Consider the following 18,816-nt stretch of genomic DNA (forward strand, 5'->3'; position numbering starts at 1 on the left):
TGATGCATGCATTGGTAGGGCCCATGCTTTCAGAGAAATCTGTGTCCATGTCCTGATCACTCATGTGACCGTGCTGACGTCGCCTCCTCGCCCGGTATCACTTTGCCAGGTTCTGGTGCTGCATATACTGCTGGATAATGCGTGTGGTGTTTAATGTGCTCCTAATTGCCAAAGTGAGCTGAGCAGCCTCCATGCTTGCCTTGGTATGGCGTCCGCACAGAAAAAAGGCGCGGAACGATTGTCTGCCGTTGCTCTGACGGAGGGAGGGGCGACTGACGACACGGCTTACAGGGTTGGCTTCAGGGAGCTAAAATCAACAAAGGGGGTGGCTTTACATCAAGGAGTATTTCAGGCAGGACTTCACGGAGGGTTCCAATAAGAAATGGTGCACCTAAGTTATTGTTCTTATTGGAACAAGGAGGTTAGCCTGGCCTCTGATTGATACGTGGCTAGATTTACCTCGCTGCACCTTCTCTGTGAGTGACTGCAGTGTGACCTAGAGGAATGAGTCCCCTAGGCAGGGGAGGGGGGGAAGCAAATGAGTACAAAACAAATCTGGTCTATTTCTTGTTTTGATCCACTCCATCTATCTTTTACATCTTTGGCTGGCAGCAGACGGTGCAGAAGAACTGCATGCCATCCACATCTCATGGCTGCTCGGCAGAAGACGGTGCAGTAGGACTGCTAGCAATCCATATTGCCTGCCTGCTCACCATAAGACGGTTCAATAGGACTGACTGCCAGACTTAAGAGAATGACCTGGTCAAGTCACTAAAAATTTAGTCCCTGCGCCCACGTCTGCCCAGGCGCTCCCAGCCGACGCGGCCAGGAGCACCTTGGACATGACTATGACGGCTACCAGTCGTATTGTACCATCTGCTGCCACAAGGCAATGGGTTGCTGCTACTGTGTAGCAATGCAGTACCGCGTCTGCCAGCACCCAGGAGACATACGGTGACGGTTACCTGAGCGGGCTCCATGCTTGCCGTGGTATGGCGTCTGCACAGGTAACTCAGGAAAAAAGGCACGAAACGATTGCCTGCCCTTGCTTTCACGGAGGGAGGGAGGGAGGGAAGGGGGGACTGACGATATGTACCCAGAACCACCCGCGACAATGTTTTAGCCCCATCAGGCATTGGGATCTCAACCCAGAATTCCAATGGGCAGCGGAGACTGCGGGAACTGTGGGATAGCTACCCACAGTGCAACGCTCCGGAAGTCGACGCTTGCCTCAGTACTGTGGAAGCACTCCGCCGAGTTAATGCACTTAATGCACTTCTGTGGGGACACACACACTCGAATATATAAAACCGATTTCTAAAAAACCGACTTCTATAAATTCAACCTTATTCCGTAGTGTAGACATACCCTCAGTTGACCTGGGCTCTGAGACTAGCTTCCCTGGCATTTTTGTTTGGTTGTTTTTTTGCCATGTAGATGTACCTTCTGGCTCCTATCCCACAATGAGAGCTGCTAGCAGGCACTCTTATGCCCACATGGAGTCACACTAGCAGATCCTGTTGCAGGACAGCGACATACTGTTTGCGCTTGTGTCCTGGACAGCATAACACATGTTGTCAGCACTTAGGATGTGATTCAGGAAAGCATCCCGATTCAGGAAATCACTTAAGCACACTTAACTTTAAATGCCCACTTATGTCCTACTAAATTTGATAGAGTGTAAGCACATGCTTTGAGCTAAGAATGTGATTAAGTGCTTTTCTAAATTGGGGATTTTAATAATAATCATTCATTAATTACAACCTTTTGCTGTATTTTAACAATAATATTACATTGAAAAATTAAGGGCTCAAATTAGGTGCTTTTTCTCCTTAAGCCACAGCAGTGAAACACAAAATAAAAGTATAATTAGAACACTCTTGAGCCCAGAAGAGCTAGAGGACCAATCTAACTCCCACTGAAGTCAATAGGAGTGTTTCCATTGACTTTAATGGAAGTTAGGTCAGGCCTTAAACTCTTCAGGAATAATGAGTGTGTCTCATATCTATGCATAAAACCCTAGTTTAAGAAAATGTCAGTGGGATCACAGTCTAAGATATACATGGCTAACATTTTGTAACATCAGAGACTATGTTACCAAGAACACTTCAGCAGTTTTCACTACAAATTTCACATAAAAATGTATTATTTTTATTTCATTATCCATTAGAACCTGATTTAGTTTTGATCAGCTTAATTTCTTGGCACAGTTGGATAATCATTGGGATATCTCAGTGAACTAGTTTCATGAGATCAAACCCTCCGTCACCGTGCTCCTCATAATCTTAAAAGGATAATAAAATGTAACTACATATAGTGATTTCTCTTTGTTCTAAGTTTGATTTCATTTCAATTTTCTGATAGTTACATGTTTGTTTGGTCCCTCTGGGAGGGACCTGCAGTATTGAGATATACCTCGCTGTTTGGTGTAATGATTTTTCAATCTCTTTTAGTAAAACCATCAAAATTGAATGAAATATTTCAAATTTCATTAAAGAGGTTTAATATAACTGTATTTTTGTGGGATAAGTTATATTAAGAAAGCGTTGCTGGCCCAAAGCAATTAACCTCAGAAATTCAGCCTTATAAAAGGCTATTGTTGTAATAAAGACCTTTCAAAACTTTACACACCTTTTTTTTAATAGAATACTTGTTTTTTGTAATGACAAACTAGCTTTTATTGACAGCCTCAAAGATTTTACACTGTATAAGGTAAAGATTGCTTTCAAGGTCAGCATTACCTTCTGCTTTTCTTTGTTTAAAGAAAACTGTCTTCTGTATTGGGACATAACATTAAACATCCTATTAAAAACCCAGTGCTAGAACATGAATCACATCTATGTTCATAAAATATTCAGAACAGGGACTCTAAGTAAAAAACAAACAGACCGGAAAAGAAAAAGGCCCATGTAATTTGTTACAACATAAACTGATTAAACTACATTTGGAAACCTGTAAGCAGATTAATATAGCTCATTAAAAAGAGAGCTGGCTAATGACTCTCGTTAATTAAGACTGTTCAGAGTGAAAGGTTCTATTCAGACAATTGATTAAAGTTGGATTAGAAAACACAACTAAGGGGAAGTATATTGACATCCTGAAGGTAACAAATTATAATTTATAAGCAAAATTGCATACACAAAGCAAATAGGGAAATATGCTTCCATTTTAAGACCATAAAAGCATTTTTTTCCCTTTACTTTCAAATGTATTGCTCAAGGGCCTCAAAGCCCACTGAAGTAAATTGGGCTTTGAATCAGGCCCCAAGAGCACAGACAGAGACTATGTAACAGAATTTTTAATTTTTGGCGCAGAATTCCCTCAGGAGTAAATAATATCTGATATCGCTGGTGACTGGACTAGGCCACCAAACTACAAAAATAGTAGTGTAAAGCTTAATGTCTTAATCCAGTATTCCAAACGCTGAGATCTTACTGAGGAAAATGAAGTGTATGAAGGGAGTAGGCATACAATTCATGATTGGTGGGGAGAGGTGTGAATATTGGGCACAGGTAGAAGACAAACCTATTAAGATGCCCAATTCTTTCCACAGGAAAAAAAGAACTGGTGGGAATTGAGGGCTCCCAGACCATGTATATTCAGGGTCTTAGATCAGGTCTACACTACAGACTTACATCCGTAGAACTACGTTGCTCAGGGGTGTGAAAAATCCACACCCATAAGCAACATAGTTACACTGACCTAACCTCCGGTGTAGACAGCGCTGTTGGTGGGAGAGCTTCTTCCATCGACATAGCTACCGCCTCTCACCGAAGAGATTAACTACGCTGACAGGAGAAGCTCTCCCATCAATGTAGGAGCATCTTCACTTAAGTGCTACAGTAGCGCAGCTGTGCTGATGCAGCGTTTTAAGTGTAGGCTGCCCTTAGACTGTAAGGTCTTCAGGCCAGAGACTTGTCTTATTTTATGACTGTGAAGCTCCTAGCTCATTTTGGGACAGTATTTTATGAACAAACAAACTGCTCTCCCTCGACTGAAGAATTAGGCGAAGTTTTTTATTTTTTTTAAAGGATGCCTAAAGTTAGGTTCCTTGCTGAGTACTCAGCAGCTCCCACTGAAATTAGGCCACTTATTTAGGTATCCAAATATGGGTTTGGGCCTAAATTTTCAGAATGACTAGTTATTTTAGGTACTTAAGTTGCAGGAGTGTGACTTTCAGAAACTGCTGAGCACCCTTTAAGATGTTGCAAGCCAGGCACCCAAAAAAAATCAGTTGACACTTTTGAGAATGGAAACACCCATTTTTAAAACATGTGGGCCCTAGGCTAATATTTAAATCTCTCTCCTTACACGTAACTATTGCTCTAAATATGAACAATGGGTTGTTGGCTGTTTTGGGGGAAATGGAGTTGTTTTTTACATCACAACTGTATACATATTGCATGCCTAATAAATCCAATAATTTTTCAGTCCTCAGTACAAAGAGATTATGAATGAGATTCCAGTGGATATGTAAAAAAAAAAAATTAAAAAAAAAAAAGGACAAATTAACAAAATCAAAGAGTTCATTTTCTCCTCCAGCAAATTAAGGATTTGGTCTAAATACAGACACCCTAACTGTAATTTTTAATGTAATTAGTTCAGTGAAAAATTCTTCTGCTTACAATCCAATCATAAAAAAATTAAAATCCTTACTGTAATTTTTCTCTCTGCCTGAGGGATAAATCTGAGGCTTTGTAATAGTGATATAGGGGCAGATCCTCAATTGGTACAAACCAAATTAGCTCTATTGACTTTAATGGAGCCACACTGATTTACACCAGCTGAGGACCTGGTCCACAGTCTCTGTCTATACTCAGAGCAAATCTTATAAAGCTTCAATTGGCTAACAAATAGATGAAGTGTGCAAGTCATCATGTCACCAATCAATACAAGTTAGTAATAGTTTATGACTTCATAAATAATGCACTAACCTGAGAGTAAAAAAACCAAACAAAACAGATTGCTTTGTGTCTACATAATTACTAAGAGTTGACATATGGATAGAGACTGCTTAAATACAGGAGCTTATTGCTTACAAACACCTGTTAACATACTTTTATTAAAATGGTTAAATTAATCACATTTACAATTGTAACAACGCAAATTTACCCCTACTGACAGAGTGTGTCTGGAATTAAATAATTCTAAGCATACTCCGGGGATTTACCAAAAGAGAAACTTCTTGCTAACTTTTAGCATAGTCTATATCTTTATTCAAAGGTATTCATTTATTTACTACCATAAGCAAAAGATGAAAGTAAATACAATGCTTGGGGTCGCTGCCATTAAAAATAATTTATATAGTGGACAACAGTTCACTTAAGGTAGGGTGTAAGAATCACTGGTGAGAAAAGGGTAGGAGCAAGTTACTTGAGTTTTAAGGAGAGATTTGAAGGAAGACACCAGGAGTCACAATATAGTCCCACTACAGCTAGCTAATCAGAACTTGTAAAACTTAAGGCATAGATAATTAGATCTTGGAATGACATTGTTTTTAACTGTGGTGCAATTCTTTTTATAAACTGTGTACATTGCCATTAGTGAAATTGAGAACAAGGAGAAGCAGGCAGCATGATGAGAGATAAGGCAAGCCGGGGAAGAGACTACAATGGTACCATATGGCAAAAGAGAGAAGGGTGTAGGGCATGGTTAGGAATAGCGGTAATAGAAACAGAGATTAGATTAAAAATTAGATTGACCTAGCTACGTCACTCACGACTGTGAAAAATGTTGTGTCCTCTGTGACATATTTGGTCTGCCTAACACCCAGTCTTCCATTGACTTAGGTACCGCCTCTCGGAGGAGTAGATTACCTATAGTGACGGAAAAATAACCCTACATCACTGGAGCAAGTGCCTACACTGTGGTGTTACAACAGCAAAGCTGCAACACCATAGCTGTGCCACTGCAGCAACTGTAGTGTAGATACAGCCAGAGATATAAGGAAAAATGATATAGTATTTTGTAAGTAAAGACAAAGAACGTGAATTTGATAGCATAAGGGTAAGGAACCCTTTAGAAGGATTCATATGGGGACTGATGTGATCAGAAGATGATTTTCCTGTCAGCATTTTGGACAGACCTAAGCGATGAGAGGCATGGGAGGGCGACGAAAATGATTTACAATAATAAATACAACAGAAGATCAACACATGCACAAAATTTTAGTGGTGGCATCAGTGAAGAATTTGGTAACATCAAAAAAGTAGTATCAGTCATTATCAAGAAGTTAAATATGGGGTTAGAAGTGGAAAGAAGTGTCAAAAATTTCACAAGGTTGCTGTATATAGGCTCACTATAAAAGGAAAAGAGAACACATTATTTACATTTTAATGGTATGTGCCCTCCTCCAGAATAGCGTGCCCATATACTTGATCACCTCACCTCAAGGAAGCTATAAAAAGAAATTAAAAAGAACCGAAGGAGGAGGACAAATAGTAACATGCTGAGGTTTACATGAAAAGGAAGGTTGCAAAGACTATGATAATTTAGCCTGTAAGGGCATTTGACTTAAAAGGGATTTAACTGAGGTATTCAAAATATATAAGCCCAACCTTTATAACCTTTTGAAAAAGGAAGCATATTTAGAATTAATAAAGCAACGTCCCTTTACCCAGTGCACAAGTAACCCGTGGAAGATCAGATATATACAAATAAAAAATTGGACACTTATTAAAAAGTGGGTAAGTTTATCATCCTTGATGTTTGTAGTTCGACAAGCTACAACGATATGAGAAATCAGATGTCATGCTTCATAGGGTCCTATGACCATCTGTAGGAATCTGTAAAGAATCTCCCCCTCCACCACATCCCCACATACACAGTGGTACACAACTAACTTGCTGCATTCTGGAAACCTTCCTTTAAAGCATCAGGTACTGCCCGCTGTCAGAGACAAGACAGATGGAACCATGGTTTGGATTGCATAGTACCTGTGGACACTAAACAAAACCCTTGTTCCAGATTGTTTTAAACTGTGTGTAACTGGTCCGTTGTTCAGCATTAAGATCTAAAAGGTGTTAACACATTCTGGTTATATCATCGCGTTCTGGGAATAGACATTTATATGTTACCTTGCACTGGAATAATAAGGGTTTCCCTCCTCTTCAAACCTCCTAATGATTGGCTCCTTCAAAGCTGCTTCATCTGCCTCAGATAACTGTTAAGGAATAAAGCGAGTAACTGAACACTGTCTGTACAAGAAATTCTTCAAAATACCTACTTACACAATGACATCAGATCCCCATCTCAAACAACAGCCAAGAAGTGACTTGCTAAACTATCTCCAGAGACAAGGTGTGTGAGGTAATATCTTTTATTGGACCAACTACTGTTGGTGAGAGAGACCAGCTTTCGAGCCACACACAGCAATTCAAATCTGGGAAAGTTACTCAGAGCATCACAGTTAAATGCAAGATGGAACAGATTGTTTAGTATAAGTAATTAGCACATACAAAAATAGGAGGTTAGTGGGTTACAGATTGTTGTAATAATCCACAAATCCAGTGTCTCTGTTCAGTCCATGATTTTTAGTGTCTAGCAGAGTTATGAATTTAAGCTCCCAGGCTCATCTTTTGAAAGTGTTGTGCAGGTTTCCTTTGAGGATGAGGATGGATAGTAAGAGAGAGTGATCACTTTGTGAAAAAAGTGTTCACCCACAGGTGATAGGGTGTTTTTGTTTTTGATCATTTTCCTGTGTAAGTTCATTAGAGAGCATAGTGATTGACTCATTTAACCACAGAGTTGATATTGGGGTAATTACACATGTTGTAATTGGCATGTATAGGATCCATGGATATTGAAAGCTGTGTTGGGGGGGGGGGTGCTGATCATTGTAGCAGTGGAAATATGTCTACAGGTTTTGCATCTGTTGTTCTGGCAGGGTCTGATGCCGCTTTGAGTTGGTGTGTCCTAGTCTGTGGGGAGCTTGCATCTGATTATGAGCTTGGAGAAGTTGGGGGGGCTGTTTGAAGGCCAGAAGTGGGGGTTCAGGAAAGATTTCTTTCAGGATGTGGTTCCCACTGAGTACGGGTTGTAGTTGTTTGAGGATACCCATATGAGTTCCAGTATGGGGTGGGAGGTGACAACTATGGGTATGAGGTTGGAAGGAGTTTTATTTCAGTATTGAAGCAGGTTCTCCCGAGGCATTTGGGTGGCCCATTCCATAATGTAATCTACTTTTCTGGTGGAGTGTCCTTGTTTGGTGAAGGCCATTTTAAATGTGTTAAGGTGTACATCCCAGATTTTCTCCTCGGAGAAAGTGGTATTCTGTGGTATCTGAGTGCCTGGCTGTAGAGAACAGATTTCTTGGTGTGTTTGGGGTGGTTACTAGATATCTGAAGTTAGATGTGGTGATCTGTGGGTTTCTTGTATATGGTTGCCTGTAGGGTTCCATTGCTGAAGCTGATTGTGGTTTCCAGAAAGTTTATACTAGTGTGGGAGCATCCCAGAGAGAGTTTAATGGACGGGTGGTGGTCGATGAATTATGGTGGAAATCTATGACGGAGTTTAAACGTCTGGTCAGAGGATGAAAATATCATTTTTGTATCTCAGGTATATCATTGGTTTCATGGTGCATTTGTCCAGAAATTCTTCTTCAAGGTGGCCCATGAAGAGGTTGGGATATTGGAAAGCCATCCTAATACCCATGGCTGTTCCCATGGTTTGGAGAAAGTGTTTGCTGTTGAACGTAAAATTGTTATGGGTGAGGATGAAATGGATGAGTTTGGATATGTGCTTGGGGTGGATATCTGAGGGCTGTCCATTGTCTTGTAAATATTTCAGGCAGCCAGCTATACCATCATTCTGAGGGATGTTGGTGTACAGGGAAGTGACATCCACGGTGGAAAGGATGATGTTCTGAGGGAGGTTGCTAATATTGTGGAGTTTGTGGAGGAAGTCAGTTGTGTCCTGGAGGAAGCTGGCCCTTTGTGTGGAGATTAGTTTGAGGATGGTTTATGAGAGTCCCAATATTCCTTCAGTAAGAATGCCATGGCCAGAGAGGATGGGTCTGCCTGGGTTCCCTGGTCTGTGTATCTTGGGAAGCATGTAGAAGGTTCATGGGGTAGGTTCATGGGTGATGAGTTAACAGAGTTTCTCCTGGAGTTGTTTGGGGAAGGATTTGATGATATCCTTAAGTTGCTGGGTAAATTGTGGTGTGGGGTCTTCTCTGAGTTCTTTATAGTAGGTGATTTCAGATAGTTGTCAGTCAGCCTCATTAATGCAGCATCATGGTTGAGGACTACAATGGCATCCCCTTTGTCTGCTGGTTTGATCACTATCTGGTAGTTAGATTTCAGGGACTGAATGGCTATCCTCTCGGCAGTGGAAAGATTATGTTTGTTAAGGATTTCACAGTCAATTTTTTTCCCTGAAGCAATTAATGCAGTGATCAAGAGCGTGGTTTCATCCGCTCTGTGGTGTCCAGTCATTTAATTCCTTTTTCTGATGATTGTCGGAAGGGATATGGTAATTGTGAGTGGTGTCATCACTGTTGTGAAAGAATTCTTTGAGGCAGAGACAACGGAAGAATTCTTCTAGTTGTCCACATATTAGTATGATATCAGGTTCTGTAGTTGGGCAGAACTTCAGTCCCTTAGACAGTACAGATAATTCAACTCCAGTGAATGGTAGTCTTGATAAAGTGATGAAGTTTGGGTGTCGTGTAGTGTCCATGTGTTGGGTATGGTGCCATGGTTTCTCCCAGAGGTGGTGTTCTGTGGGTTGTGGAGTAGTTGCAATTGGTTCCACTATTTATTTTTGTGTTGGATGGCTGTCACTGGGAGGTGAGGAGGTGGGGTAGGGTGAGGTCATAGTTGTTCTGGATTTCTTGCATGATTTCCAGGTAACAGTCTTGGATTTTTTTTCCTCAAGTGTGTCCTATGACTGTAGAGGTGTTAACAGGCCACTCTACCTTGAACAGCCCCTTAGAATATGTGCTAACTACTTATGTTAAAGAATCTGTTCCACCTTTCATGTAGCTGTGATGTTCATACCTTTCCCAGACCTGAAGAAGAGCTGTGTGTAGGAACATAAGAACAGCCGTACTGGATCAGACCAAAGGTCCATCTAGCCCAGTATCCTGTCTTCCAACAGTGGCCAATGCCAGGTGCCCCAGAGGGAACGAACAGAACAGGTAATCATCAAGTGTTCCATCCCCTATTGCCCATTCCCAGCTTCTTGTAAACAGAGGTTATGGACACCATCCTTGCCCATCCTGGCTAATAGCCATTGATGGACCTGCGCTCCATGAACTTGTCAAGTTCTTTTCTGAACCCTGTTATAATCTTGGCCTTCACAACATCCTCTGGCAAGGCATTCCACAGATTGACTGTGCATTGGGTGAAAAAAATACTTCCTTTTGTTTGTTTTAAACCTGCTGCCTATTAATTTCATTTGGTGACCCCTAGTTCTTGTGTTATGAGAAGGAGTAAATAACACTTCCTTATTTACTTTCTCCATACCAGTCATGATTTTATAGACCTCTATCATATCCCCCCCTAAGTGTGGCTCAAAAGCTTGTCGCTCTCACCAACAGAAGTTGATTCAATAAAAAACATTACCTCACCCACCTTGTCTCTCTAATATTCTAGGACCATCACGGCTAGAATTACACTGCATAAACCATCTCCAGGCATTTTTCACCCTGCTCCACCCACAATTCTCACTTTAGCGAATCAAGTGACATGCATTAAAATTAAAATAGGCACCCTGACAATTTTGCGATACAAAAGGGTAAAACAACTCTATCCTAATGCATGTCAAAAATTTCTAATAAAATCTCCATTTTCAGTTGCTTATTAGTCATGTATTTAAGAGTTTTTAAGGGCTGTAATTTGAGATTCGCTATTTTAAAATTATTGAGGCCATATTTTAAATGATAAAAATAGTAAAATAAACCAGGTTTTGGACTTCTCTTTCAGCTGAGATTCTGCTTTAAGCCAACTTTGCACCCTCATAACCTTGGGCTGCTCCAGACATAATGTAATCTAAACAGCCCTGGGAACCTAAATTATGGCAGCCTCCCATACTGCAGCCCCAATACACCCCTGTTATCCCAGTATGCCGCCTACACCAGAGCTTGTGAGGGGATGCTTGGCAGGCAGCCCTACAGCTGTCATCTGCAGTGCTTGTAGTGGGGAAATCCTCCCGCAGCAAATTCAGGTCTTTTAGAGCCCCAGTCTGTCACTGCAGACCTTTCACATGTTCTAAAGGGACTAGAACAGAAGGAGGATCTCACCCCCACCCCCTTTTTTAAGCTTTCATTAAATATAAATATCAGGCTAAATTCTCAGCTGTCACAAATTGGTGTTGCTCCCTCAACTTCCGTTAATGGGACTATTCCTATGTTTAAAGTTAAGCATGTTTTTAAGTTCTTTGTTGGATCAGCTGAGAATCTGGAACAATGTTATTTTAAAAAAAAACAAAACAAATTTTGCAAGCCACTACTTTGAAAAGTAAACAAAACACATCATGCTTATGTTAATATTTTGACCATTTATTTATTTTCATATATATATATCTATATTTGCTTCTGCCAATACATAATACTTTATTTCTCTTGAGCCCAACACTGCTGGAGTTCACCGTCTGTGAAATTAAGGGTAAGGATGAACCTAGCCACTTCCAGAAAGACCTTAAGATGCACTTCTTTGGCCAGATGTTCCCAAATGATTGAGATCCTGATCCAAAAAAGCACTTACGCATTTGGTTAACTTTAAGCATGTGAGCAGTCCCATTGAAGTCAATGGTCCAGATTCCCTGCTGGCCTGAACCTCGTGTAATCTTTTACACCAATGAAACTCAAGCACATACTCAAGTGCTTTGCTGAACAGAGATGCCTGTCCTGGTTTCCTAGCTGACTGATATAATACAGGGGAGAATGGTTTTTGATCTCTTACTGTCATCCTGACATTCTTAATTTAAGCCTTGTAAGGCAACTACTGTATTTGGCACTGAATAAATGCTAATAAATACAAAGTTCTGGCTTTCCTTAATTATAACCACAAAAACATGAAATGACACTTATATCATGTCTCATTTGAGGTTCTTAAAACATTTTACAAACTAACTGTAATTCAGTATCAAAACTTCTCTTCACGGTAATATCTCAATTCTACAGATTGGGGAAAATGAGGCAGAGAGAGGAAGGGTAAATTTTACTCTACCCATATAGAGCCCAAGTATTCAGGCAATACGCAATTGGAATGCTAAGCAGATGGGGGAGATAAAATCCAAAAGTGTCATTTCCTGATCGTTATTCACAATAAAAAACTCTGAGTATGATATATTACAATAAAAACACTTTAATGCGAAGTATTAGTTTAATAGATAATAAGGAAAACTTTCATAGCCAGTGACAATGTCCATTTTCTGCTTCATTATTAATACCTATTTTCTACATTTGACTCCAAACTATTCTGTAATACATTGAAACAGATCATTTCACATGTAAGGATGTATTCAGTTTCCATGGCAACTATAGGTATCTACCATTTCGTGTTAGTGATCAAGATGCCCTGACATAACCAAGAGAAATATAATATAAAAACAGTCACAAGTGATGTTTTCCAATTCCTTTGCCTATTCGTTAAATCAAAACAATTGCAGGCTTATTTAAATACCACAAATTTCAAATGAAAATGGTGAAATCAAAGTCACTGCAAACGTAATTGGAAAAAGACACTTTGTGCTTTCAGATATTCCTCTTTTATCTCCCCCATAGGGGAATCTCCAAATGCTAAGCTGAGGCAGGGCTGAGGATCCGGCCCTAGGGCCCAAAGAGAGAGAAAACCTGGAAAAAAAAATTTTTTGAAGTAATTGTCTCCTAAGCTAGTGGAAACAGGGCAAGTCACTTGCTATAGGGAAGATGCAAGCACTAGCATTTCATGAACACCCTCTGCTAGTCACACCACTGAGCAGCATTAACAGAAGCCTTAAACTGTTAAGTGTCAGATTCATAGACTCCAAAGCCAGACAGGACCATTGTGATAATCTTGTCTGACTTCCTGTATAAATCAGGCCATAGAACTTCCGCAAAATAATCCCTGGAGCAGATCTTTTAGAAAAACATCCAATCTTGATTTAAAAATTATCAGTGATGGAAAACCCACCACAACCCTTGGTAAATTGTTCCAATGGTTAATTACCTTCACTGTTAAAAATGCACACCTTCTACCCAGTCTGAATTTGTATAGCTTCAATTTTCAGCCATTAGATCGTATTCTACCTTTCTCTGCTAGATTGAAAAGCCCATTATTAAATATTTGTTCCCTATGTAGGTACTTATGAACTGATCAAGTTACTCCTTAACATTCTTTGTAAAACTAGATAGACTCAAAGAGCTCAGCCTATCACCATAACCATGTTTTCTAATCCTTTAATCATTCTTATGACTCATCTCTTTTCCCGCTCCAGTTTAACAGCTTTCTTGAATTGTGGACACCAGAACTGGACACACAGTATTCCAGCAGTGGTTGGAGCAGCGCTACACGCAAAGATAAAATAACTTCTCCATCCCTACACAAGAATCCCCCGTTTCTGCATTCCAGGATTGCATTAGCCCTTTTGGCCAAAGCATTGCACTGGGAGTTCATGTTTATCTCATTATCCACCATGATCCTCAGATTTTTTTCAGTCACTACTTCCCAGGATAGAGTCCCCCATCCTGTAGCTATGGCCTACGTTCTTTGTTACTATATGTATACATTTACATTTGTTAGGATACAGAAATTCAGGCCTGTCTGTAAAGGCCTATACTCAAAGAATTTAGGTGTATTCTTATCACTTAGCTAGTTATAGAGGTATAAAAGAAAGAATCAAAATCACTGTCTGCCAGTGTAAAGGCCTTTTCTCACTGTGACAGTCTGAGGCCCTGTTCTTAGGTTAAGATCTTTGGCTAAGCAGCATAGGCAGCCATAAGCTGGGAAGCAAACGGTCACCTTTACATTCCAAACTAGTCACATTGAAATAAGGTGCTATTGGGCTGTTAGGAATACAATCCTGTCCTGATAATGCCTATCACCTCTAGAGAAAGGGAAGTGCCTAGAAAATGTAAAAGGAAACATAGTTTGATAGCATCCTGTCTGGCAAGAACTCACTTATCAATAGCTGGGATGTGAAATCCTCATTTCTGTGTTGTTCTATCATTGTAGTCCCCATTTCCCTATTGTTTGTCTGTATAATCTCTGTCTGGTTCTGTGATTGTTTCTGTCTGCTGTATAATTAATTTTGCTGGGTGTAAGCTAATTAAGGTGGTGGGATATAATTGGTTAAATAATCATAAAAAGAAAAGGAGTACTTGTGGCACCTTAGAGACTAACCAATTTATTTGAGCATAAGCTTTCGTGAGCTACAGCTCACTTGATCGGATGCATACTGTGGATGAAGTGAGCTGTAGCTCACGAAAGCTTATGCTCAAATAAATTGGTTAGTCTCTAAGGTGCCACAAGTACTCCTTTTCTTTTTGTGAATACAGACTAACACGGCTGTTACTCTGAAACCTTAAATAATCATGTTACAATATGTTAGGATTGGTTAGTTAAATTTCAGTAAAATGATAGGTTAAGGTATAGCTAAGCAGAACTCAAGTTTTACTATATCGTCTGCAGTCAATCAGGAAGTAAGGGGGGGGGGAAATGGGAACAGGGAATTGGGGTGGGGAAATTGGAATCATGTTTTGCTAAGGGGGGGGAATGGGAACAGGGACACAGGTAAGGCTCTGTGGTGTCAGAGCTGGGAAGGGGGACACTAAGAAAGGAAACTGGAATCATACTTGCTGGAAGTTCACCCCAACAAACATAGAATTGTTTGCACCTTTGGACTTCGGGTATTGTTGCTCTCTGTTCATGCGAGAAGGACCAGGGAAGTAAGTGGGTGAAGGAATAAGCCCCCTAACAACATTTAGCCACATTATAATGAAAGTTGTTTGCTTGAGTCCAGTTTACCAAGCAATCTAAAGACTCTGAATCAGAGACCTGTCCTCTTCATTATTTATCACTCCCCCAATCTTCATGTCATCTGATTTTATGTTTTCTTCCAGGTCATATACAAAATGTTAAATAGCGTAGGCCAAGAACCAATCCCTGTGGGACCCCACTAGAAACACACCCGCTCAATGACCATTTCCTCTTTACAATTACATGTTCAGACCTATCAGTTAGACAGCTTTTAATCCATTTAATGGGCCCCATGTGAATTTTATATTGTTCTAGTTCTTTAATCAAAATGTTGCGTGATAGCACTCTACCAGGTCAAAGGAAAGGTATTACAATGTAAGCCAGCTACAATGCAAGATTAGATGAGAATGATGGTACTCATAATACAAGGGGTAGACTAAGAGTCTCTACTTTCATTTGGTATTTGCCCAGATCTTATCAGGGGTGAGCAGAAGAGAGTGATAGTACCTCTTTCCCCTCCCTTGCTTTTTGGTCTTTAGCTACTGTGGCCAGAACAGTTGCGGCTTGTTCTCCTCCCATCACTGAGATGCGAGCATTTGGCCACATATAAAGAAATCTTGGACTGAAAAATACAACATTAAACAAACTTAAAACAAAACACAAAGATCAGCTTTTTACCAGAGAATTAAAAAATACACTGTTGAGGTGAACAATTCTATTATTTGTATTGATAGGGTTTATTTTAAAAATGTAAATTAAGCTAGAACAATACTCCATTGTTTGTAACATCATGTTACAGGGTTTGAAAATATGCTCCATTGTTTCTATTTTAAAGGTTCTAGTATCTACATTTCTTAAACATTTGTCTTCCATCCCCCTCACCCCACAAAAAGCACCCCCCCCAAAAAAGCATACAAGACAGAACAAATAAACCTGTCACATGACTCTTTGCTTTAGTTAACAACTGCAGCTTCAACAGAAACAGAGGCATTGATGTCATCAAAAACACTATTTGAATAGTGTGAACAGAGACTAAAAAACTAACAAAAATTTTGGGTGGATCCTATAAACATTACTCATACAATCAGACCCCCTGCATCCAATGGGACTTTCACACAAATAAGCACTACTCGTATGAATAAGGGTTACAGGATCCAGCCCACTATGGTTGCTGTGAGAGGCACAAAAAACAGCAGCCATTTTTCATTTTTTAGCAATGGAGCAATAGTTTTGTTTTCAAAAAGTTAGCTATTTTTCTTCCTGAGAATTTCCTCCACCACAACATTTTAATAATAGTTAAGTTATGAGCCTAACAATCTCCACAAGGTCCTACAGCTATTATTTACTTCTGGTCACACCCACTGAGTGCAAGATGCTTTCTAAACAAAGGCAGCACAATTTCTGCCAGAGTTAAAATTAATTTTGGGGTAATGGGATTTGAAAGTCATATGAAACCTTTACTTCCTATTATAATCAGGAGTGATACTTACCTATATGCCCTTCCACACATACCATAGTTTCCAGCACCATAGGATCCGCCAATAATTACTGTTATTTTAGGTACACTGGCACAGGCTACAGCAGTTACCATCTTGGCTCCATCCTTTGCTATTCCTCCAGCTTCATAATCTCTACCAACCATGAAACCTAATACATTTTAAGATGAACAAGATCTTTCAGTTGCTAAATACTAGCTATACAGCACTCACTCAAACAAAACCATATTATTATAAATCATTGATGGGAAGGGGCCTATATGTTCAGACAGGCTGGTTTCTGAGCAACTGAGATACAGATAATATACACATAGATGCTGCTTCAATGCCTGACCCTGAATGACCAGCAACAAAGCCTATTAGTCAGGTTTACTCACCTGTGATGTTCTGCAAAAACACAATGGGAATATTTCTTTGGCAACATAATTGTATAAAATGAGTTCCCTGCGAACAGAGTAAAGGTAAACTGTTAAGAGATGAATGAGTGAAGCAATATCTACAGTCACTCTGCTTGATGTTATTGTCACTCTACTTCCAATGGAAATTTTGCCATAGGCTTCAAGTGGGAACAAGGGCAGGCCCTGCTTTGTCCCCTTCATCACAGGGGACACACTGGGGGTAGGACCTACTCCTCTTCCCACTAAAGTCAACAGCAAAACTTCCACTGACTTCAATGGAAACAGAAACCTGTCACTAATGCGTAGGTTCAAAGATAAAGTAACAAGTAATACTGTATAGTGGAAAATAAAAAGATAAAAACCACAGTTATGAGTGAAACCACATTTTTACATTCCTTCGAGTGAAATCTACCCAAATCCTCAGTTCCTTACCTTTCCTAGTCTTCCAAACTACTGCGGTCTTCAATTGCTCCATCATTTCCATGGAGCACAGAGGAAATTCTGTCTTTTTATTCTCCCTCTCCTCATTTCCTAACTAAGGGCGATTTTACCTAATGAAGAAATGGCAGCAGATTCCTCTGCAATCAGTTACACTCTGGTAATTGCTGCCATTAGAGGTGGGGTTAATTTAAAGAACAGGTGTAGCAAACAGCAGGTAACAAAATTAAGGCTATGTCTACAGTAGCACTTTTGTCAGTAAAACTTTTGTCAGTCAGGGGTGTAAAAAAACGCACCCCTGACTGACATAAGTGCTGCTATGAACAGTGCTATGTCATAGAGCGGTTGCACAGGAGACCTTGCAGTGGCACAAGTGCAGCAGTACAACGGTGCCGCTGTAAGGTCTGTAGTGCAGACATAGCCTAAGGCAACAAGAACAATGCTGCTGTATAGAAAGCCATTAACAGGCTGAGGTCACTGCTCCTTGTAGTTCCACAGAGGCAGACCTGCCTGAGGAAAGACTCCAAGATAACCTCAGCAGCAAGGGCAGTTTGGGGCTGTATTCAAGAATTTGAAAAACTACTAAACTTTTTCTTAATTTTATTGGCTTTGTCCCTTAATGTTTTGTTTTGCACATTAAATCAACTGTGCCTAAACCATCTTTGGCAAACCTACCCGCGGTCACGCAGCCTTTGGGAATTTGTCCATCCCTGTCCACCCCACTCTAGCATTTCCAAAGGCCTGGTTGTTGCGGGGTGGGTGATGCAGGGTTCAGGTACAAAAACATTTTATTGTATTATGTTTGGAGGAATCCCATACAATTGACTGAACTTGAATGCTGACTGAAATGCTGACCGACTTGGAGAGCAGGTCAGGAGGACAAAGAACCCACTAGCTCACTGAGCATGGCCAAGATCAGTGAGGCAAGGCAAAAATGCAGAGTATTTACAAAGCATCAGAGTAGTGAGATAGTCCACAAGATTATATATGCCTGTGAGTCATTGCCAAGGCTATTTTAGCCTTCATACTTTCAGCCTATTATATGTGGTTAGTTTTATCACATGTGAAGATAAAAAGAGCGTGTTTTACATTCTTAGGTAAACCATGAAAAAACAACCAACAAGCTGAAATGGCTTTGCCGCATTTTCTTTCTTTTTTTTTTTTTTTTTTGGGGGGGGGGGGGGGAGGGATCTTAATTCTGTAACACAAAATCTATTCTGTGATATTGGTATAAATTAACCTGAAAGGGCACGAAGCAGGTGGTCGTACTGATACTGAAAAACGTAAACCTGACACAAATGAAAGACTTGGCTTTTCAGTCATTATTACATATTGTTCCTTCATTTAAAAACCTTATTAATCCTCTGCTGATAGAGTTTAAATTAATGACCATTCTTTCAGCCCATAAACTCCTTGGGGGTGCACGATAGTAACAAAAAACCGTGACCTTTTCACAATACCCAAATAACCCCTAGTTGCTAGCAAAGAGGAAAAAACAGGGATAATACACACAGAAGCACTCAAAAAACTAGTGATCACTATGGGGAAAAGCCACAGTAGGCCAGGTCTGCCATTTTAAATAGG

General features: G+C 40.1%; 1 protein-coding gene across 1 annotated transcript in view; it reads right to left on the minus strand.

The window, feature by feature from the left end:
- The window catches only part of MCCC2 (methylcrotonyl-CoA carboxylase subunit 2), a 98,404-nt gene that overhangs the window by 5,684 nt on the left and 73,904 nt on the right, over positions 1-18,816 (minus strand). The window contains exons 13-16 of the mRNA XM_074953988.1: positions 16,774-16,840; positions 16,391-16,547; positions 15,408-15,522; positions 7,077-7,162 (exon numbers count right to left, since the gene is read on the minus strand). Coding sequence (XP_074810089.1) covers positions 7,077-7,162; positions 15,408-15,522; positions 16,391-16,547; positions 16,774-16,840 — 425 coding nt within the window. The remainder of the gene's footprint in view (positions 1-7,076; positions 7,163-15,407; positions 15,523-16,390; positions 16,548-16,773; positions 16,841-18,816) is intronic.

Source organism: Natator depressus, chromosome 5, assembly GCF_965152275.1.
Source record: "Natator depressus isolate rNatDep1 chromosome 5, rNatDep2.hap1, whole genome shotgun sequence".
NCBI lineage: Eukaryota > Metazoa > Chordata > Testudines > Cheloniidae > Natator > Natator depressus.